Genomic DNA, 15,880 nt, shown 5'->3' on the forward strand with positions numbered 1-15,880 from the left:
TTCTCTCCAGTTCGCCTGGGCGTTTTTAAATGGAGGGGAATTTAAAAACAGATTTATGGGTCAGTTAAATATAGTAGGCAAAACTGATTCCCTAACCAACCACCCCTCCTCCGTAACTCCCTCCATCCATCCCTCCCTTGTATCACCACCACCCTTCCATCCCCCCCAGTTTTTGTCTCCTTTTCCCTCCCTTTGGTCTTTTATAAAATGATATATCTCTTAAAAAGGATGGAACAGTTCCCCCAGTGGAACGCTCAAACACAAATTGACAATCCAGGCCTTGTGGTTTAATAGGCACCCTGTATCTCTCTAGCTTCCCCTCCCTTTTCTTTCTTTCCATCTCCCTCCCACCTTCCTCTCTCCTGTCTCTTATTCTCCTGACCAACAAGGACTTATTAAATGAAGCCTTAACTAAATCTGAGTTAATGAATTATTCTAACACCTACGATGTGATTATTGTAATTAATGGGCCACCGACGTACCTACCTTCGCACCAGGTTTCCTAAATGAACATCTTGCGCAGGCCTAATGTCTTTCTTTTTGACACAGATTTAAAGCTTCCTCTGGCTGCCTTTCCTCCTCTTCAACTTACAACCCCAAATGCATTGTGGGATAGAAATCTGGGTCTGATATTCATTTTTCTCCTCTAAGGAGAGAGGAAAAAATACCCATGAGTATTTATATTATGGTTTTAATAAAAACGAGAGCACTTAAATTAGTGTTTAAAGGATTAGCGTGATCTCGGTGGGCAAGTCGGTGCACTTTTCTGTGCGGACGGTGACTTCACATGATTTGCTTTCCATTTTGTCAACAGGCTTAAGTCCATGTGATGGTATCAGGGAATGTTTGCATTTGGATGACAAGCATCATTTGGCAATCCAAAATGTTTGTTTTAGGGGCAAAGACAATCCCTCCTCTGTAGCATTGCTATTTTGGATATGTTTTTGCTGCTTTTCCTTTAAAAATCTTCAGGAGAGGAGGGAGGGGGGGGGTTCAGTAAAAATGTGTTTACCTCACCATACTGAGAGTTGTAAATGCAACGGTTAGCAGGTTTTCAGCAGCGTGCATGGAGGTGCAAATCTCCCTCCTCACCACACGCTAGCCTCCAGCGCCAGCACACAGACGTGCACACATACTTTTTTCACATACACACACACATACACACGCTGCCTGCTGCTGCTGCCTTCTGCTAATCCACAAGCACCAGCACAATCCACTTTCAGGGCTGCGCTGCTGCAACCGCGCCAAACAGGCCACAAGTTTGGTTCCTTCTCCAAGACACACAGTTCTAGGCCATGTTTGAGATTCTGTTTCAGCAGCAAACACACAGACCAGCAGTGTTCAAACTTCTAGTAGTATAAAAGCAGATAATTTGACAAAAAAAAAAACCTTCCTGGTGTCGGCGGTAGTTCACGAACCTCGGCCAAGCCTTTCATCCCGAAGCCAATGTGTATGGGGCAAACATTCAGTGCGCTTTGATTTCCTAACCACTTAAGAAGATTCGGTCATGCTTAATCCAGTTTCTCAGCCGAATTTCCCTCCAAGCTGGTAATCATGGCTGAATAAAGTGTATACTTGAAGTACTGCTGTTGTTGCTGTTGTTATAGATGCTGTATTGGGTGTAGTCCCCCCCTTGTTAACCTGCAGGTAAATTGAGGAAGTTAACACCCATCGTGAGTGAAGTCATCCACAGTAGATGCGGATTAAGGGCCTGTACTTTAGGTATCTTTCTGTTATTTTTTTTTTTTTCATTTCTATGAAGAAATCTTTATAATATTCGAATAGTGCTGCAAATGTTTTTATCTGGTGTTCCTCTCAGATTTTGCCAGTACAGATATTGAATGACCAGTAAAATTTTAGCTTTGTGAGAGTTTATTACCATTTGTGCTACTGGTTTTTTTAACTGGGTCACAGCCGTTTTTTTTTTTTTTTCAAAGCTAGGGAATAGCAAAAAGCCACTCACTGTGACATTTAGAATTTTGTTGTGCATTCTTACTGTTCTCATCCAGCGTCTACAGCACAACAATCTGTATATAGCCTATGTAACCATGAGCAAGTAATTTGTTTAAAACCCTCTTATATTAGAAGATTGCAATCACATGACCAATATTCTGACCAGAGAAAAGAATAATAAAGAGGCAAGTTGGAGCACTGAGTTGCCCACAAAACATGGGATTCATTCCCAGTTCAATGGTGGAACCAAGAACTTTGAGTCATTTTAGGGTACATACTCACTATGTTTCTTTTATTACACCTAAGGCAGAAACTTCACTTGGCTAACCATCTCTTTAACTTTAAGTGCGTAATGTTACATTACGTTTGTAATTGCGTTTGTATTGGGGTACCAATTTGTAGAATAATATATGACTGTTGTGTGCGCATTTTGAGGAATATTTTACGAAACGTTGTATAGGAATACCTTGCTCTATTTCAGCTATTGAAAAATCACTCAGATAGTAGCTCCTCATAGTCAGCCCCCACTACGGTATAGCAAAATCTATTATGTACACACAGCCAAACAAAAAAAGCTTGTACATTATATTTTGTGGCCCTATTTGAATCTAACATGCCGGTAAATATAGCTGGCATTCTTCCTTCACACAAAGATTGGAATCTGGGACCAACAGCAGAGGGAAATGAGGCTATGTTTTTTGGGCTGATGTACAGTATCTCTTGTAAATGCTGGCATACTGTTAATGACAGTGACAGTAGGCATATCTTACAGTAGTGGGGTAAGGAGTCCAACAGCAAGCAGTTCTAGTATGACTGGCACAGCGCCTTCAAGGGCCTCAGAGCTTTGACCACTTTGTCTGCAGATGTTATGCCTCACTCAACAGGTATCCATATTTACTTTCCCTTTTGGGCTAAAGTGAGGGCTGTATAAATTGCAGGCCTCATTTCACGGAACCCTTCCACCATAGCATCATGTTCCCCTGAAGCTTGTGCAACTTTGTTGGATGACATTGCTGAGTTGTAAGAGTTTACTGCTTCACAGGATTCACAGGGTTTTTAGGATGTTTCATCAGGTGCATGTTGGGAGTTAATATTATTATTCCCGACTTTAGATTTCAATAGATCCCTGCAAATTTTATTGCTCATTTATTTTATTCAGATTTTTTGTTGTAACATCATGAAAAAAGTCCAGTTTCGCAACAATATCTATATGACTGAATATACTGCAAGCTACGGCATGTCTTTTGCTGTATCAGCTAAAATTCTGTAATTTTTTTGCTTCAATTTATTTGCACTTGTTGTATTATAATACAACATTCTTGTCCTATGTTGCAAAGTAGTAACATTCTTTTTACATCCAAGCCCAAAGAGCATAATTTTCTTTTTTCATTTTTTGCTCTTTTATATATCAGATCTGCCAAACCAGCAGTAGTGCATCTCCCAGGTATGCTCATTGTGTGGAGATGTGAGGGGTACAGGGTTGACCCTTGTGGACTCTCGGCTGGTCTGTGTGCTCTGAGCCCGCAGCAAAAAGGCAACCCGGCACTGATGAGAATCCCTATAATTGGCCCAAAACTGCACACATGGCCTCAAGCTCCTCCACTCTACATTGCCAATGAGAGTGGAGGATACAGATGGAGAAAGTAAAGCAGAGAAAGAGAGCTGACCTGACTGAAGATGTAGCTCCATATTGGTCTCTGTGAAAGGATGTGGTTTGCGTTTACCAAATTCTAAGTAATGAAGCTGTTCACCTCACTTGAATAATGCTATGCTGAGTTTTTTATGCAGAGTCAATCAGCTACCAAGCCTTGAAAACTCTCCCAAGAGACATGAACATTGTTTCTTTGACTTTCTTTCTTTTCCATTTCTTTATCTGTTATTCTTTTTTACAAGTATATTCCCTATCTTTTCAGCACAATTTCTCTTATCCGTCTTGATCCATGCATTGCTCTCCATCCCCTCACTTTCACTGTCAGTGCGTGTGCGTGTATGTTTGTGTGTATGGTGCACCACTGCACGTGGGCCTGCTATCTCCCAGCCACACTTCTGGGGCTGGCAGTGGGACAGAACATCCTGAGGGCCCTAACTTTCCCCGGCTCCCCAACCCCTCCCTCCTCTCTCTCTTTCTCCGTCTGTTAGCCATCCAAGAATATGCCAGTCAGGTCCTGGGCAATCTGCATGCTGCCCTCCTGCCATCTTCCACCTACTCTCTCATCCTCTCCCTTACTCCCTCTCCTCTGTATTCCCTCTTTCACTTTTTCTCTTCTCCTCACCTTCTCTTTGCATCTCTCTGTCCCACATTTTCTCTCCACATAGCCTCCCTGCTCCTCTCCTCTCTGGCCTTTGGCAGCCACTGTAAACCCGCTGCATGAAGTGGTGTCTGTTCGTAGCTCAGTACCGTATGTGTGGTGACGCCCTCTGGACACGCTGGCACGCTCGCTGACAGCTTGATTTGGACCCAGTGTAGCACAGAGTAGCAGGCTACTATTAAAAAAGCTTGTAAATCTACAGATCAGCGCAATATTAAGATTTTATATGTTCATTTTTGATGAACATGAGTTCAAACGGAAGGTGATTATATTAAATGATAAACAATAATTTTGTAATAAGATGATGTCAAACTCTTGTGTATGTGGTTCCTTCACCTACAGCTGAAGGAAATAAAGATTTTTATTTTGAAAAGATGTTTATTATATGTGTGGGACTTTTTTCCTCTTTCACAGTTAATTTATTTTGCTGTCTCAGGCTGCCACTTAAATTTCATGATTTGAATAATTTGTCATTCATATTCATCTACATGTGCTGAAGGCAACATATTCCAATGCCATTGACTGCTTTGGAAAAAACTACCATCTATAATCCAAATCTGATCTGTAAAAACACTATCACTGCTCTACTGAAGCTTGACGTCCCTGCAACTGCCCTGTACCTGTTGCTAAGGGAAACAGCATAAACTAGCATACAATTAAGAGCATGACCCAGGATGTTTTGATTAACTCCCAGTTGTCACTGCCTCAATTTTAAGCTCCTGTCTTCTGAAATCAGCTTTTCAAACTATTCAGTGTCTGCATGAGTATTTCTTCATGTTAGCAAAAAATCTATAAACATTTGTGTGTTTTATTAGAATGGAGCAAAAAGTTCTTCAAACATTGTTGCAGGTTCTGATCAGAGTTTCCATGTGTTGAAATGTCAGATACTACCCTTTCACATGGCATTGCCCTTGCTGATATTTAATTTGAATTGCTTATTGTAATCAAGACAATTGTTTTCTGCTGTTTTCAGATGACATCACTCCATTACCAACTTTTTCCCTTACACCGCTGCTCCTTGTGCTATTTGCATCATTTTCAAATGGCTTTTAAAGTTAAACCCAGAAGAATATTCGATACATTGATGTTGAAGTATTTGCTGATTCAGATTACCCCACAACAATGTGATCTCATCCCTTCTTGTCGTATTTTGATGTTTGTGCAGAATCTATTAGGTTTAACAAAAAAAGACAAAAAGGCACTTGGTTATGTTAAAACAGCAGCAGCACAGGGCAACCAATGCCAGAATGTCAACAAATGCACATGCTGGCAAAGATGGTTATAATTAGGGAAAGGAGACACATGGCAGTGTTTTGAAAAACAACATTACATTCAGATTGGAAGCAAACTCTGGACTCACACATGAAAGTTCAGGGTTTGTTGGACCCATCCACCACCCCTCCTGCATGCCCTAAAGGCACCCTCAAGCTCCTGTTACATCCTTACCGGCAGTGTTTAAAATTGACCCCGTCCTGCTGCATCTCATGTGGACACAAAAGGTATCCCTCCTGTCCCATTCTCAAGTGACGCCACCCGTATGTGCATCATGGGGACACGACAGGTGCCATCCAGCCATCCACTAGCATAAAATATGACTGCAGCCAGTTATGTGGCTGCATTCTGTCCAGCTACACTCTCACCTGACACCGTCCATCGACATTTCAATACATCGGCAAAAGGCACTGTCAAAGTGGCAATAATTACGAGTTCAGAACAAGAACAGGCTGCAATATCATATGTAATCAGGCTTTCAATTTCACACAGGAAAAAAACACTCGTCTCCTGGGTCAAAGTCCTGTGCTTGTTGGACTCATCCGCCTAACCACTAAAGGGTGCATTGTGTGTCCATATCTGACCAAGCAAGGGTTTTTGTGGTCTTGGGAGTGAGACCAGGCTGCCGACAACATTGATGCAAAATTGTGCAAAAAAGTGCTTTGCTTTGCTTTGCGAGTATTTTGGTTGTTTTCCAAGTGTAATCTATAACCTATGCAGTACGCACACAAACTAGAGGCCATTGTCAGTGGGTGGGATGAAAGAGTGGACAGACCGATGGGCAAATGGCCTGTTGTTATTGAATGTTATTGATTGGCTGTGTAATTCCACTGTATAAGGATTGATGTGACTTCACTGTAGGCCACATCTGCATGGTAACAAATGGGAAGAAACACAACAGCTACTGTAGCAGGACCTCCTTGGAAAAGGACTGATTAATGCAGACTCCTCCAGGGGTCGGGATGGAGGGATGGATGGATGCTAAAGAGGAGAGCCTGGCAGCTAGCTCCTAATGCTACAGGGAGAGTGACGAGAGGGAGGGAGAGAGGAGAAGGAGAGAGAACGTCCGGGGGCAGGCATGCAGGAACGAATACACACACACTACACACACGTGGGGAGGATTTTGACTCTTTAATCTTGCCCTGTGTTGCTTTGATAAGGAAAGAAATCCCCCCCTTGCAACGAAGATAGAGCTGTTCTCCTTTTGTCTTAAAGTTATGGGCATATTTATGCATGAGCTGTTTATTTGTGTCAGGCTTACAAATTAATTTCTCAGAGTCCTCCAAAAAAAAAGTGTGCACCCAAGTTAAATGTGACTTTGCAGAGTTTTGGAGACAAAGCGAGTCAGTGCTGATGTCTGTGTATCGATCGCATTCGCCTGCAAAGAATAGCTTCCTTGGCTGCAGCTATGAGTATTCACGTATACAAACCCACGCACTTTCACAGATTCACATTCCTTTGAGTCTCTCAATCAAGTTTCCCAAGAGCAAGAGCATGCCAAACCTGCAGTAGGTCACTGGATGTCAAGTGCACCACAGCTCTCATTCCTCCTCCCTCTCAATCTCGATCCAAAATTAAATATGCACATGAAAAAAATTGGGGCAGCAGCTATGACAAAATGACTGCTCACATAAAGGGAAAGCTCACTACTGAATAGTCTTACAACAGCATCCAGTCCTCAAGTCTGCTTCACTAACCGCCCCCCATTACAGTAACACTTGATTATCGAGTGTTTTTACTGTTGACCCATCATCATAAAGCAACTGTTCTTTTGGCAGGCTTTCATTAAAATCCACCATTCAAAAAATCCCCCTTCTCATAACACACTCACACTCAGGTTTACGCTTACACAAATATTATGTAGCTGTCAGAGGTGCGGAGCTCGATTTTGAAGCTGCTTCCAGGCTTTGAAGTCTCTGACCTTTTGGTCTGGCTCGTCACACACCGACGCAGAACCGGACTGTCAAGTTGCCACTGCCTTCTGCCACATTCCACAGTGACTGCAAACCGGGAAGCCATTTTTTGAATTATTTCTGTGTCACTGGCATAGACAGGCCTCTTCAGTACAAAGTCATGCGCCGGAGCACGCATGCACACACTTACAAATAGTCTAATGAGTAGTTAAAGGCTCAGGGAAAAAGAAATGAATAGGTGAGTAAGGGTATAAAAAAAAAATGAGAAGGGAATGAAAACATATTTTGTTATGCTTTTAGCAACCTACTTAACTCACAAATGCGTTGTGTCATTATAAACACTGGCCTTAATACACAGATCATAAACTGTATGCAATTCTGGGTGGTCTTCAGATAGAACTGAATAAGTGTATTAACCACATTTTACTGTGCTTACTTGCTTTTTGAACAATAGCAGCTGGAAAAAAAATGTATAAATCTGTGTAACTGTACTACTTATTTTACTTTATAGTGAATACATACATGTTTACATATAAAAACACAACTTTGTTGTATGTGTGAGGGAGACCTTTAGACATCTGTTTATGAGCATGTGCTGGCATTTTATGTCTCTTTGGACCACTTTTTTTCTCTCTTTCTAGACAGTTACTCATGCACTTAATTTATGGCACACCTGGAGAGTGTGTTTGTGTGTGTGTGTTTGTGTGTGTGTGTGTGTGTGTGTGTGTGTGTGTGTGTGTGTGTGTGTGTGTGTGTGTGTGTGTGTGTGTGTGTGTGTGTGTGTTCATATCTGTGGGTCTAACTGTGTGGTAACTCTCAGGCTCACGATGGAACTGTTGATGAAGGAATGCTGCTCCTTCTGACTCACCTGATGATTAGTCTCTTACCTTGTGATCAGCGCAGCGGGGAGATCCCACACAATAGGGAGGCGATGAGCAACACACAACAGCAGTGTTTTCTCAGTTCAGGGTTTGAGATTCAAAGATGGAAATAGTTTCCTAAATAATCCAGGAGAAAATAGTGGTTTAAGATATTGTTTTGCCAGAAGAAAACGTGTCATGTAGCTTCATTAAAAGTGGACAAAAGATGACCGTGCCGCATAATACTGATGAAATGACACGTGTGATATGAAGAGTAGCTGATCAAACATGCAAACATGTGAGACAACACACCCACTCACACGAACCCACACAGTCCATCACAGTCCTGATAGAGAGCTCCTCATGAGACTCGCTGCAGGACGATGCAGTTACGCACTAAGCTAGTATAATCACATAATCAATGACTAAAGAGTTCAGTCCACTGCCCTTTCTTGAGACAGACGTGCAATGAGAGCTGGGTGGGTGGTATTTAAAGTTCACATGTGTAAAAGCTTTGAGCGCGGCCTTGGATGGATGGAAGCTCTCATTTACATTTCTGTCTTCTGAAGCGTGGTCTACAGAGGATCACTCCAGCGTGCTGCCATCTTTCTCTCTTCCTCTCTCACATACACACTTGCATTGTGTCTGTGTCTCTGCATCTCTCTCTCTCTCTCACTCTCTCTCTCTCTCTCAACTGTCAGATGTGTAAATACAAGCCATGCTTCCAGTAAAGCCTTTAGGCTAGTTAGAGTACACCCTAATTATGTGGAGTATTATTTAGAGGACACAGTTGTTAGAACGGTAACTGTTACTTGGCTTAGGTGAGGTAGACAGATCACCACAGGGAATACAATTTCAATGTGCATCGAAGTTAAGGACATTTGATTACTTTTTTTTTTGTCCATTCACATTTCAAGTTTCAACCTATGATAGCTGTGAGAAATTAATCTAAAAAATTGACAATGGTGCTATATGATCAGAGAAAACAGAGAAAAAGGGCTGCTGCATTTTCTTTTACTCAAAAGTGAGCAAACCTACAACTACCAGAATGCACTGCAGCGCACTGGCACAATAAATGCTCTCGCTAATGGATGACGTAATGTGAGCTTGTCCATTTTGATACAGGAAATAATATGGCAAACAATCGCAAATATAGTTAAAAGGTAAGCTAGAATTTGTAAATGAAATTGACAACACAGTAAAAGAGTCTTGGTTCATATTTAATCAGCATAGTTAAGTTGTACCATTTTTCAGCCTCTGTTTTCACAATACAGGCAACAGTATGGCGCCTACTTCCAGTTTACAAATTCTCAGCTAAATTTAAGGCTCAAAAGTGCTTCAAAAATGTATCTGAAGACATTTTAGGTGAGAAATTGGAGATACAGCGACAAAATCTTTGTTTATACTATATTGGATCAGTACTCTGTAGATTTACAGTCTATTGGAGTTTGGTCTGAGTTTGAAAAGGAGAGAGGGGTGACTCTCTCAATGCGCTTCTATAGTCTTTGTGTCCCTGGTGGCAGGCATACAGTATGTGGAAGTACAATCTGTAGTTTGAGCCAGCTGGGGAATCTAGGTGCTGGTAAGATGGAGGGACATTTAGCACATTTCATATACACATACTACCAATGTTGTTATAATACAAGGTTGGGTAAAAATCGGCAGAGTATCCGTTTGAGATCCATAATAAAATAAGTAATTGTTATTCATAGTAATATACTCAGACAATATACTGTTGACTCTGGCAGTCAACAAAACTTAAGCGATTTTATTTGTAAGACCCGATATGGACAGTTAAAAATTTGTAATCAGTAAAACACGCAACACTGTCTAAGTTAGTCTATTACCTGTTCAAATGGAGTGCTAGGCTGAACATTACATTACAGTGCCAGTTTCTCTACTTGTTGCAGATTGGAGAACATCTGCAGAGAGAAGTGGGTTGACTGTATGGTGATAGGTGTTCACTATAATTATCCAAGCGCAGCTCAGCCAATGTGTAAAGTTAGCATAATGGAATCCCTATAAAATTCCTTGTGGGGAGTAAGAATGCCTGATATATTGAGTCATGATTTAACCAAGTCAGTGTTGTTATTTCTGCTGCGTGTACAAATACAAACAGTAACTTTACTCACGTTTGCTGTAATATAATCTCAGTTTTAGATTTCATCCCTAAAAAATGAATGCTAACGTTAATAAAAACTATCCCAGTTTGACTGACTGTGTTTGCTGTTATGTCTGCTTGCCGTCTGCAGAAATAAAACCATATGTTTGTGATCAGCAACAACACATGGCACGAGCGTGGGATCCTGGGAAAGAAAGGAAGCAGAGACGGGGCCCATACATCCTGGGTCGGGAAGGAAAAGGAAAAAAGGATAGAGACGACAAAACAGATCCCATCTTTATGAGCAAGACTCGGACTGCGGGCTTATGTGTCCTTTTGGGCTCAGGTCAGAGCTTATTAAAGAGAACAGAGAGAATAGAGAACGTTCTCCACCCCCCACTGTCTCACGAGGCGGTGAGAACATTAAAGTACCTGAAAGGGATCAACGTTAAAAATGGCTATCGGGTGGTGACAGTCGGGAGTAGCGGCGAGAGCTACTACTCCAGGCCCCCGCAGCCATGTGACAGTGATGTGATCTAGTTTAAACAACAGCTGTTTGTGATTCCAGGGGAAATTAGGAGCAAGATTCCCCCTGAGATGACAGCGGCTCACTACTCCAGTTATCTAAATGAGGTGTCTCGACGTCTCAGGCACACTCACCTTGTAAAAACACACTACCTTCTTCTCACTGGTGTCTGATGTGTGATGCTGTTACATCACTCCAGACTTACTCTTTCTCTCTCTGGTGGATCAAAACACAAACTGTCCAACGGTCTAATCTCATGCTCACACAGTGTCCCTTTCAGGTTGCGTGAATATCACCTGTTGTCATGCATGTGTGTGCCTTAAGCCACCCTCCTGCCTGCCTCGGCGCGGCATTGAAATGATTAGCGAGCCATTTTTTATGATGCTTGCCTGCTTTCTAGCATGTGAATACTTGCACAGGACTTATACCACGTTCCTCTCCATCCCCCAGCCTTACCCCCCAGCTATCCTTGCCCCATCCCATAAAAATGATGCAATAGAACTAAATTAAAGAGGCTGAGATAATCTGTAAATGTAGCAGTATTGTGCCCCCTATAAATTCCTTCAGATTACTAAATAGGATTGATACAAGTCTGCTGTTTTGTGTCACATTTAACCCTTGTGAAACTGTTTTTATAGCAGGAGGCCTTGAGATGTATTAATGAAGGTCTGAGAATTATTGACAAAATGTAGAGATCTGAACACTAGGAATTATATCCATTGTAAAACACAAATCCTGGCAATATATTGTGCAGTTCCTTGCACAACATATGGATTCGTAAACCAACTAAATATTCTTTGCTGTTAAGGGAGTCTAGAACCACATAAAACACCTTTGAATTCCAAATTTGACTGACATTAACCTTTAAATACTCTCACTTTTGTGGTGTTTTTGAGGTACCAGCTAACCCGTGAAACCCTAGAGAGGTACCAGTCTCCTGCTTCTCCCTCACATGTCTTTTACCAGGTCATATTGTTGCTGTTCCGTGTTAAGTGCTTGTACCAGCCGACACATGGGTGTGTTTAATTAAAGTTATATGGCAGCCATAAATGGGGTTGCCATTATGGATACGGAACCTTTATGGGAACTTAAAAAATTAAGCAGTTTCTTTGAAGTAAAAACCACATCACGGCTAACAACAGTAAAAGCTGTGAAGTAAAATGCATTCAAATGATATTTACTTTTTTCCATAAAACACCTGGGTTTGATGTCAAACTTTATTGTCCAAGTAGAAGTATTAATTGGTTATTTTAAAAAGATTATATTGGCCAAGTTAAGAGTTTTACAAACTAGAAAGCACATTGGCAGCATATGTAGGTGTCTTGATGTATGGGAATGGGACAAGGTGCAACATACTGCTAAATCAAAACACAGCCTGAAATGCTTTAAGTTCAGTCACTTGAGCTTTAGGGAAGGTGCTGTAAAATCCAAACTCTAAGGGCTCAACGCTGGTTTTTACTTCCTTGTGTCAGGGCATTTTGAGCATCGGCTTTACAGAGCTGAAATTTTGTAATCCAATAGTGGAATCTCACTAATTTGGCAGAACAAAGTGTAAAACGTTTCTCTTTATGCAGATGATGTGGTGTTGAATCAGTCAGATCAATCCATTCAAAAACTTGAATTAAAACACATTATTCATGACATTTTTTATGCATGGCAAAATGCCACACTAAGAGACTCTTATCCTCAAGATAAAGGCAATGTGAGAAAATAACATCTGTGCTGGCGTTTGCCGAACTGTGATTCTTGCAGTCTGCACTTAGAGCTTAAAGGCTTTGTTGTCAAGTTCTAGCTACAAAAATAACTCCTCTCACCAGACTGCACATTGGCCACCAGTACTCCCACAAATATGCACTCATTCATCAAATCAATGCATTCCCCTCCCATTCACAGAGATCTCCTCCAGCAGAGAACTGCACAGCCCTGCGCAGCAGCGAGCTAGACATGTCTGTTGGAGACTTCACAATGGTTCAGCAAGCAAACATACTTCCCTTAAGGCCTTGGGACAAACACAGCATCAAGCGGAGGGACTCCAGGAGTGGTTGCTGCTGTCTTTTTTTTCCCTTGTGTGTGTGTGGGAATGTGTATTTCTCAATGTGCATTGTTGTTTATGAGTGCGTTACTGCACTGTTGCACCTGTGTGTTTCCCCATCAACAGATCATCTCCAGATTAAAGTCAAATGTGTAATAATATACTTTGCAGGTTTACTTACTGTTATTAATTTGGCTCTGGATGAAATGAAATATACATTTGGGCATAATTTGTTTTCCATCCCTTGACAACTTAGTGTCAGTTATGTAATACACTGCAGCCAAAGCACAGTGAAGGAATGAAGTGCACACCACTTGTTTTGGAGAAAAGGCATCACCAAAGGGTTGGCTGAATGAAGAGCTTTTATCCCAAGGCAGTCTTGCATTTATTAATGAGATTGTAGTTGTGAAAAATGAAATAGAACAGATGAGAAGATTTTTACTTTTTTTTTAGCCTTTGCTGATCTGTCTTCACTTAAACTACCAACTCCTGTGGGCATCAATTATCTTTTCTTGTTGATAACTAATCATTAATTATGTAATACACTGTAGCTGTAGCGTATATAAGGGAAGTGAAGAAGACTTCACTTTGGGCAGAATGATAGTCAGACATATTTTGCAATCAAATCCAAGTTAATTTAATGGGATATCGTTTTGGCAAAGCAACAATGTTTGGGGTCCTGAATTGTAGTGCTCTTTCAGTGCAGGGGACATACAGCTATCTTCGGGTTAGCATGAATCACTGAGCAGTGGGGTGGGGGGTCCACCCGTGTTGGCACACCACACTGGGCCTGTCAGAGAAAGCGGGAGGGGTGCACATTCTTCACCTTCCCCAGAATGGCACCTTCCAAAGCGGATCCCCTGTCTACCCGTTCCCCAGGCCCCAGATAAGAAGCTCATCCGTCATCCACTGGGGCCGCATTAAATTTTAACTCTGGTTACCGAGTGTGGCCATTCAAACTTTTATCTCAAACCTTCTTTATCTTCTTTTCATTAAGTTCTCAAGCACTAATAGCCCTGCGAGTCTCCGCCGGGGTAAGGATGATGTTCTGAATAATGAAAGCTCATTATTTCTCCACAGAATGCTTGTTAATTCAAATGATGATATTAAAACTATAGTAGCCCTCAGCAGTCGGGTGATTTCTAGCATACTTTATCATGTATCAATATATACTCTGTTTGTCAAAACTGCCCCGAGCCTGGGCTGACATTCTCCTCCCGAGGAGTGGAGTGCTTCAGCAGGGCCTGCAATACTCTAAGGTGACAACTGGCAGAGTTTGTGCCTTTAGGAAAGCAGGGGGGGAGGAGGGATGAAGGCAGTGATGGGGAGAAGGATGAAACTCAAAGAGCAGTCATTGTGCTCCCATGTCTATTCGACATTTTTCCATCATGCACACGCAAACCCCTCCTCCCCCCCCCACACACACAACCATGCACCAATACACTCACATCTGTCATCCTCATCTGTCTTGCCTGATATGTGCATGTCAGCAGACATTTGCACATATTCACTTAAATTCATATACACACACACAAGACCGTGCATGCATATGAACACCCATGGCCATTAACCTTTAAATATACCACTCCAGTATTTTATCTCCAAGACTTCAGATTTTCATATTTCTTGCAATCTCATGGACAGTATACAAATCATAAACGTAGCTGTTAGTTAGATCAGTTTGTTGATCTGTCAACATTACACATTTTTACAACATTATACATTTTTATTCTAAAATTCTGACTGAATATTGATTTTTTTTTTTTTTTAATATAAAAATAACAATAACCAGGATGTGACATAGAATTGTTGGAATCTGTGATTTCTTACAAAGGGCTCTTTGTAGAGTTTAAAAAAAAACTCAAACAGGAAACAGTGTGAATTTGACCTTTAGTCTAAAAAAGAGAATGCAATTGCTTTGCTCTGCTTTTCCCCAACTATGTGTATGATGGTTAAATTAGCTTTTAAAAAAAGGTAAGATGGCTGGTGTATTTAGACGACCTCAAACCAAATAGCAGACAACACACATTCAAATTAGATGAAAAAAGGAGGGGGAAAATGAATGAGTCAAGTGTTGAAATTCCATTGAGGATCTTGCTGCTCTAAATATATCCCTCTTATTCCATTACCTGAAGCGCAGCATTTATGTTTTGGCATCTCCTAAAAAAATGCCTGTGGTTCATTGTTTCAAATGCATATCTGGGGGGTGAATGTGATGACAATATGTTTCAAATAGTGTGGAGGGCATATTTACTCTGGATTCCTCGAGAGAACAAAACCGGTGAAAAAGAGAGAGTAGAGCAGGGCATTCAAAAAAGGCCTTGGGTGCCGTAGATGACACACTTTGATAGGTGTGCCCCTGGACATGTCTTGTTAACACCGGGCCAGATGCAAGCAAAATAATACATCATCTGGATGGTGTGTGTGTGTGCAGTGTACTTGTACAGATATATCCTGTGCATATGCATGTGTGTGCAAGCTCATATGTGTGCATGATCCTTCAGGACAGAAGGATGGGTATATGAGAGGGAGAGTTAGGAGTCAAGAAGCCAGGCATTTGCACAGCAAAACACAACATAACAACAAGCCACACAGGCCGGACTGGTTGGTTCGCCCTGCCGTAGCCTGTAATACGCCCCCAGGCTGACCCAACCCAACTTTCTGTAAGCTTGTGCTCCAGGCATCAGGTTTCAAAAGGGAGAGCCTCTGGCATAATGTCACAAAGCCACAGGCCCTGAAGGGCATTCATACAAACGTGCACATTTATGTATTCAGGAGCCAAAACCTACCTGCAAATTGAAGCAAATGCATTGATAGGTGGAGAGCAAAGGGGCAAAATGATTTCTAAAAAAAATCTGTAATAATTTGATGTTGGCTATGAAAGAGGGTGAGTGGAGGTGAGAAGAGAGAGGTC

At 41.5% G+C, this 15,880-nt stretch overlaps 1 protein-coding gene across 3 annotated transcripts in view; it reads left to right on the forward strand.

Annotated features, from left to right (window-relative positions):
- LOC148186021 (uncharacterized) overlaps window positions 1–13,184 on the forward strand; it is a 38,105-nt gene extending 24,921 nt beyond the window's left edge. The window contains exons 3-4 of one of the 3 annotated variants that reach the window (XR_015775351.1): window positions 10,560–10,754; window positions 12,828–13,181. Coding sequence is in view for 1 of the 3 variants with exons in the window: in XM_088071946.1 (XP_087928072.1) it covers window positions 10,560–10,948 (389 nt within the window). In the remaining 2 variants the exon portion in view is untranslated. The other 2 variants (XR_015775352.1, XM_088071946.1) reach the window with 2 other exon arrangements.
- Window positions 13,185–15,880: the final 2,696 nt, after the last annotated feature.

This window comes from Plectropomus leopardus, chromosome 21 (assembly GCF_026936395.1).
Source record: "Plectropomus leopardus strain MGB_pleo_1.0 chromosome 21, ASM2693639v1, whole genome shotgun sequence".
Classification (NCBI taxonomy): domain Eukaryota; kingdom Metazoa; phylum Chordata; class Actinopteri; order Perciformes; family Serranidae; genus Plectropomus; species Plectropomus leopardus.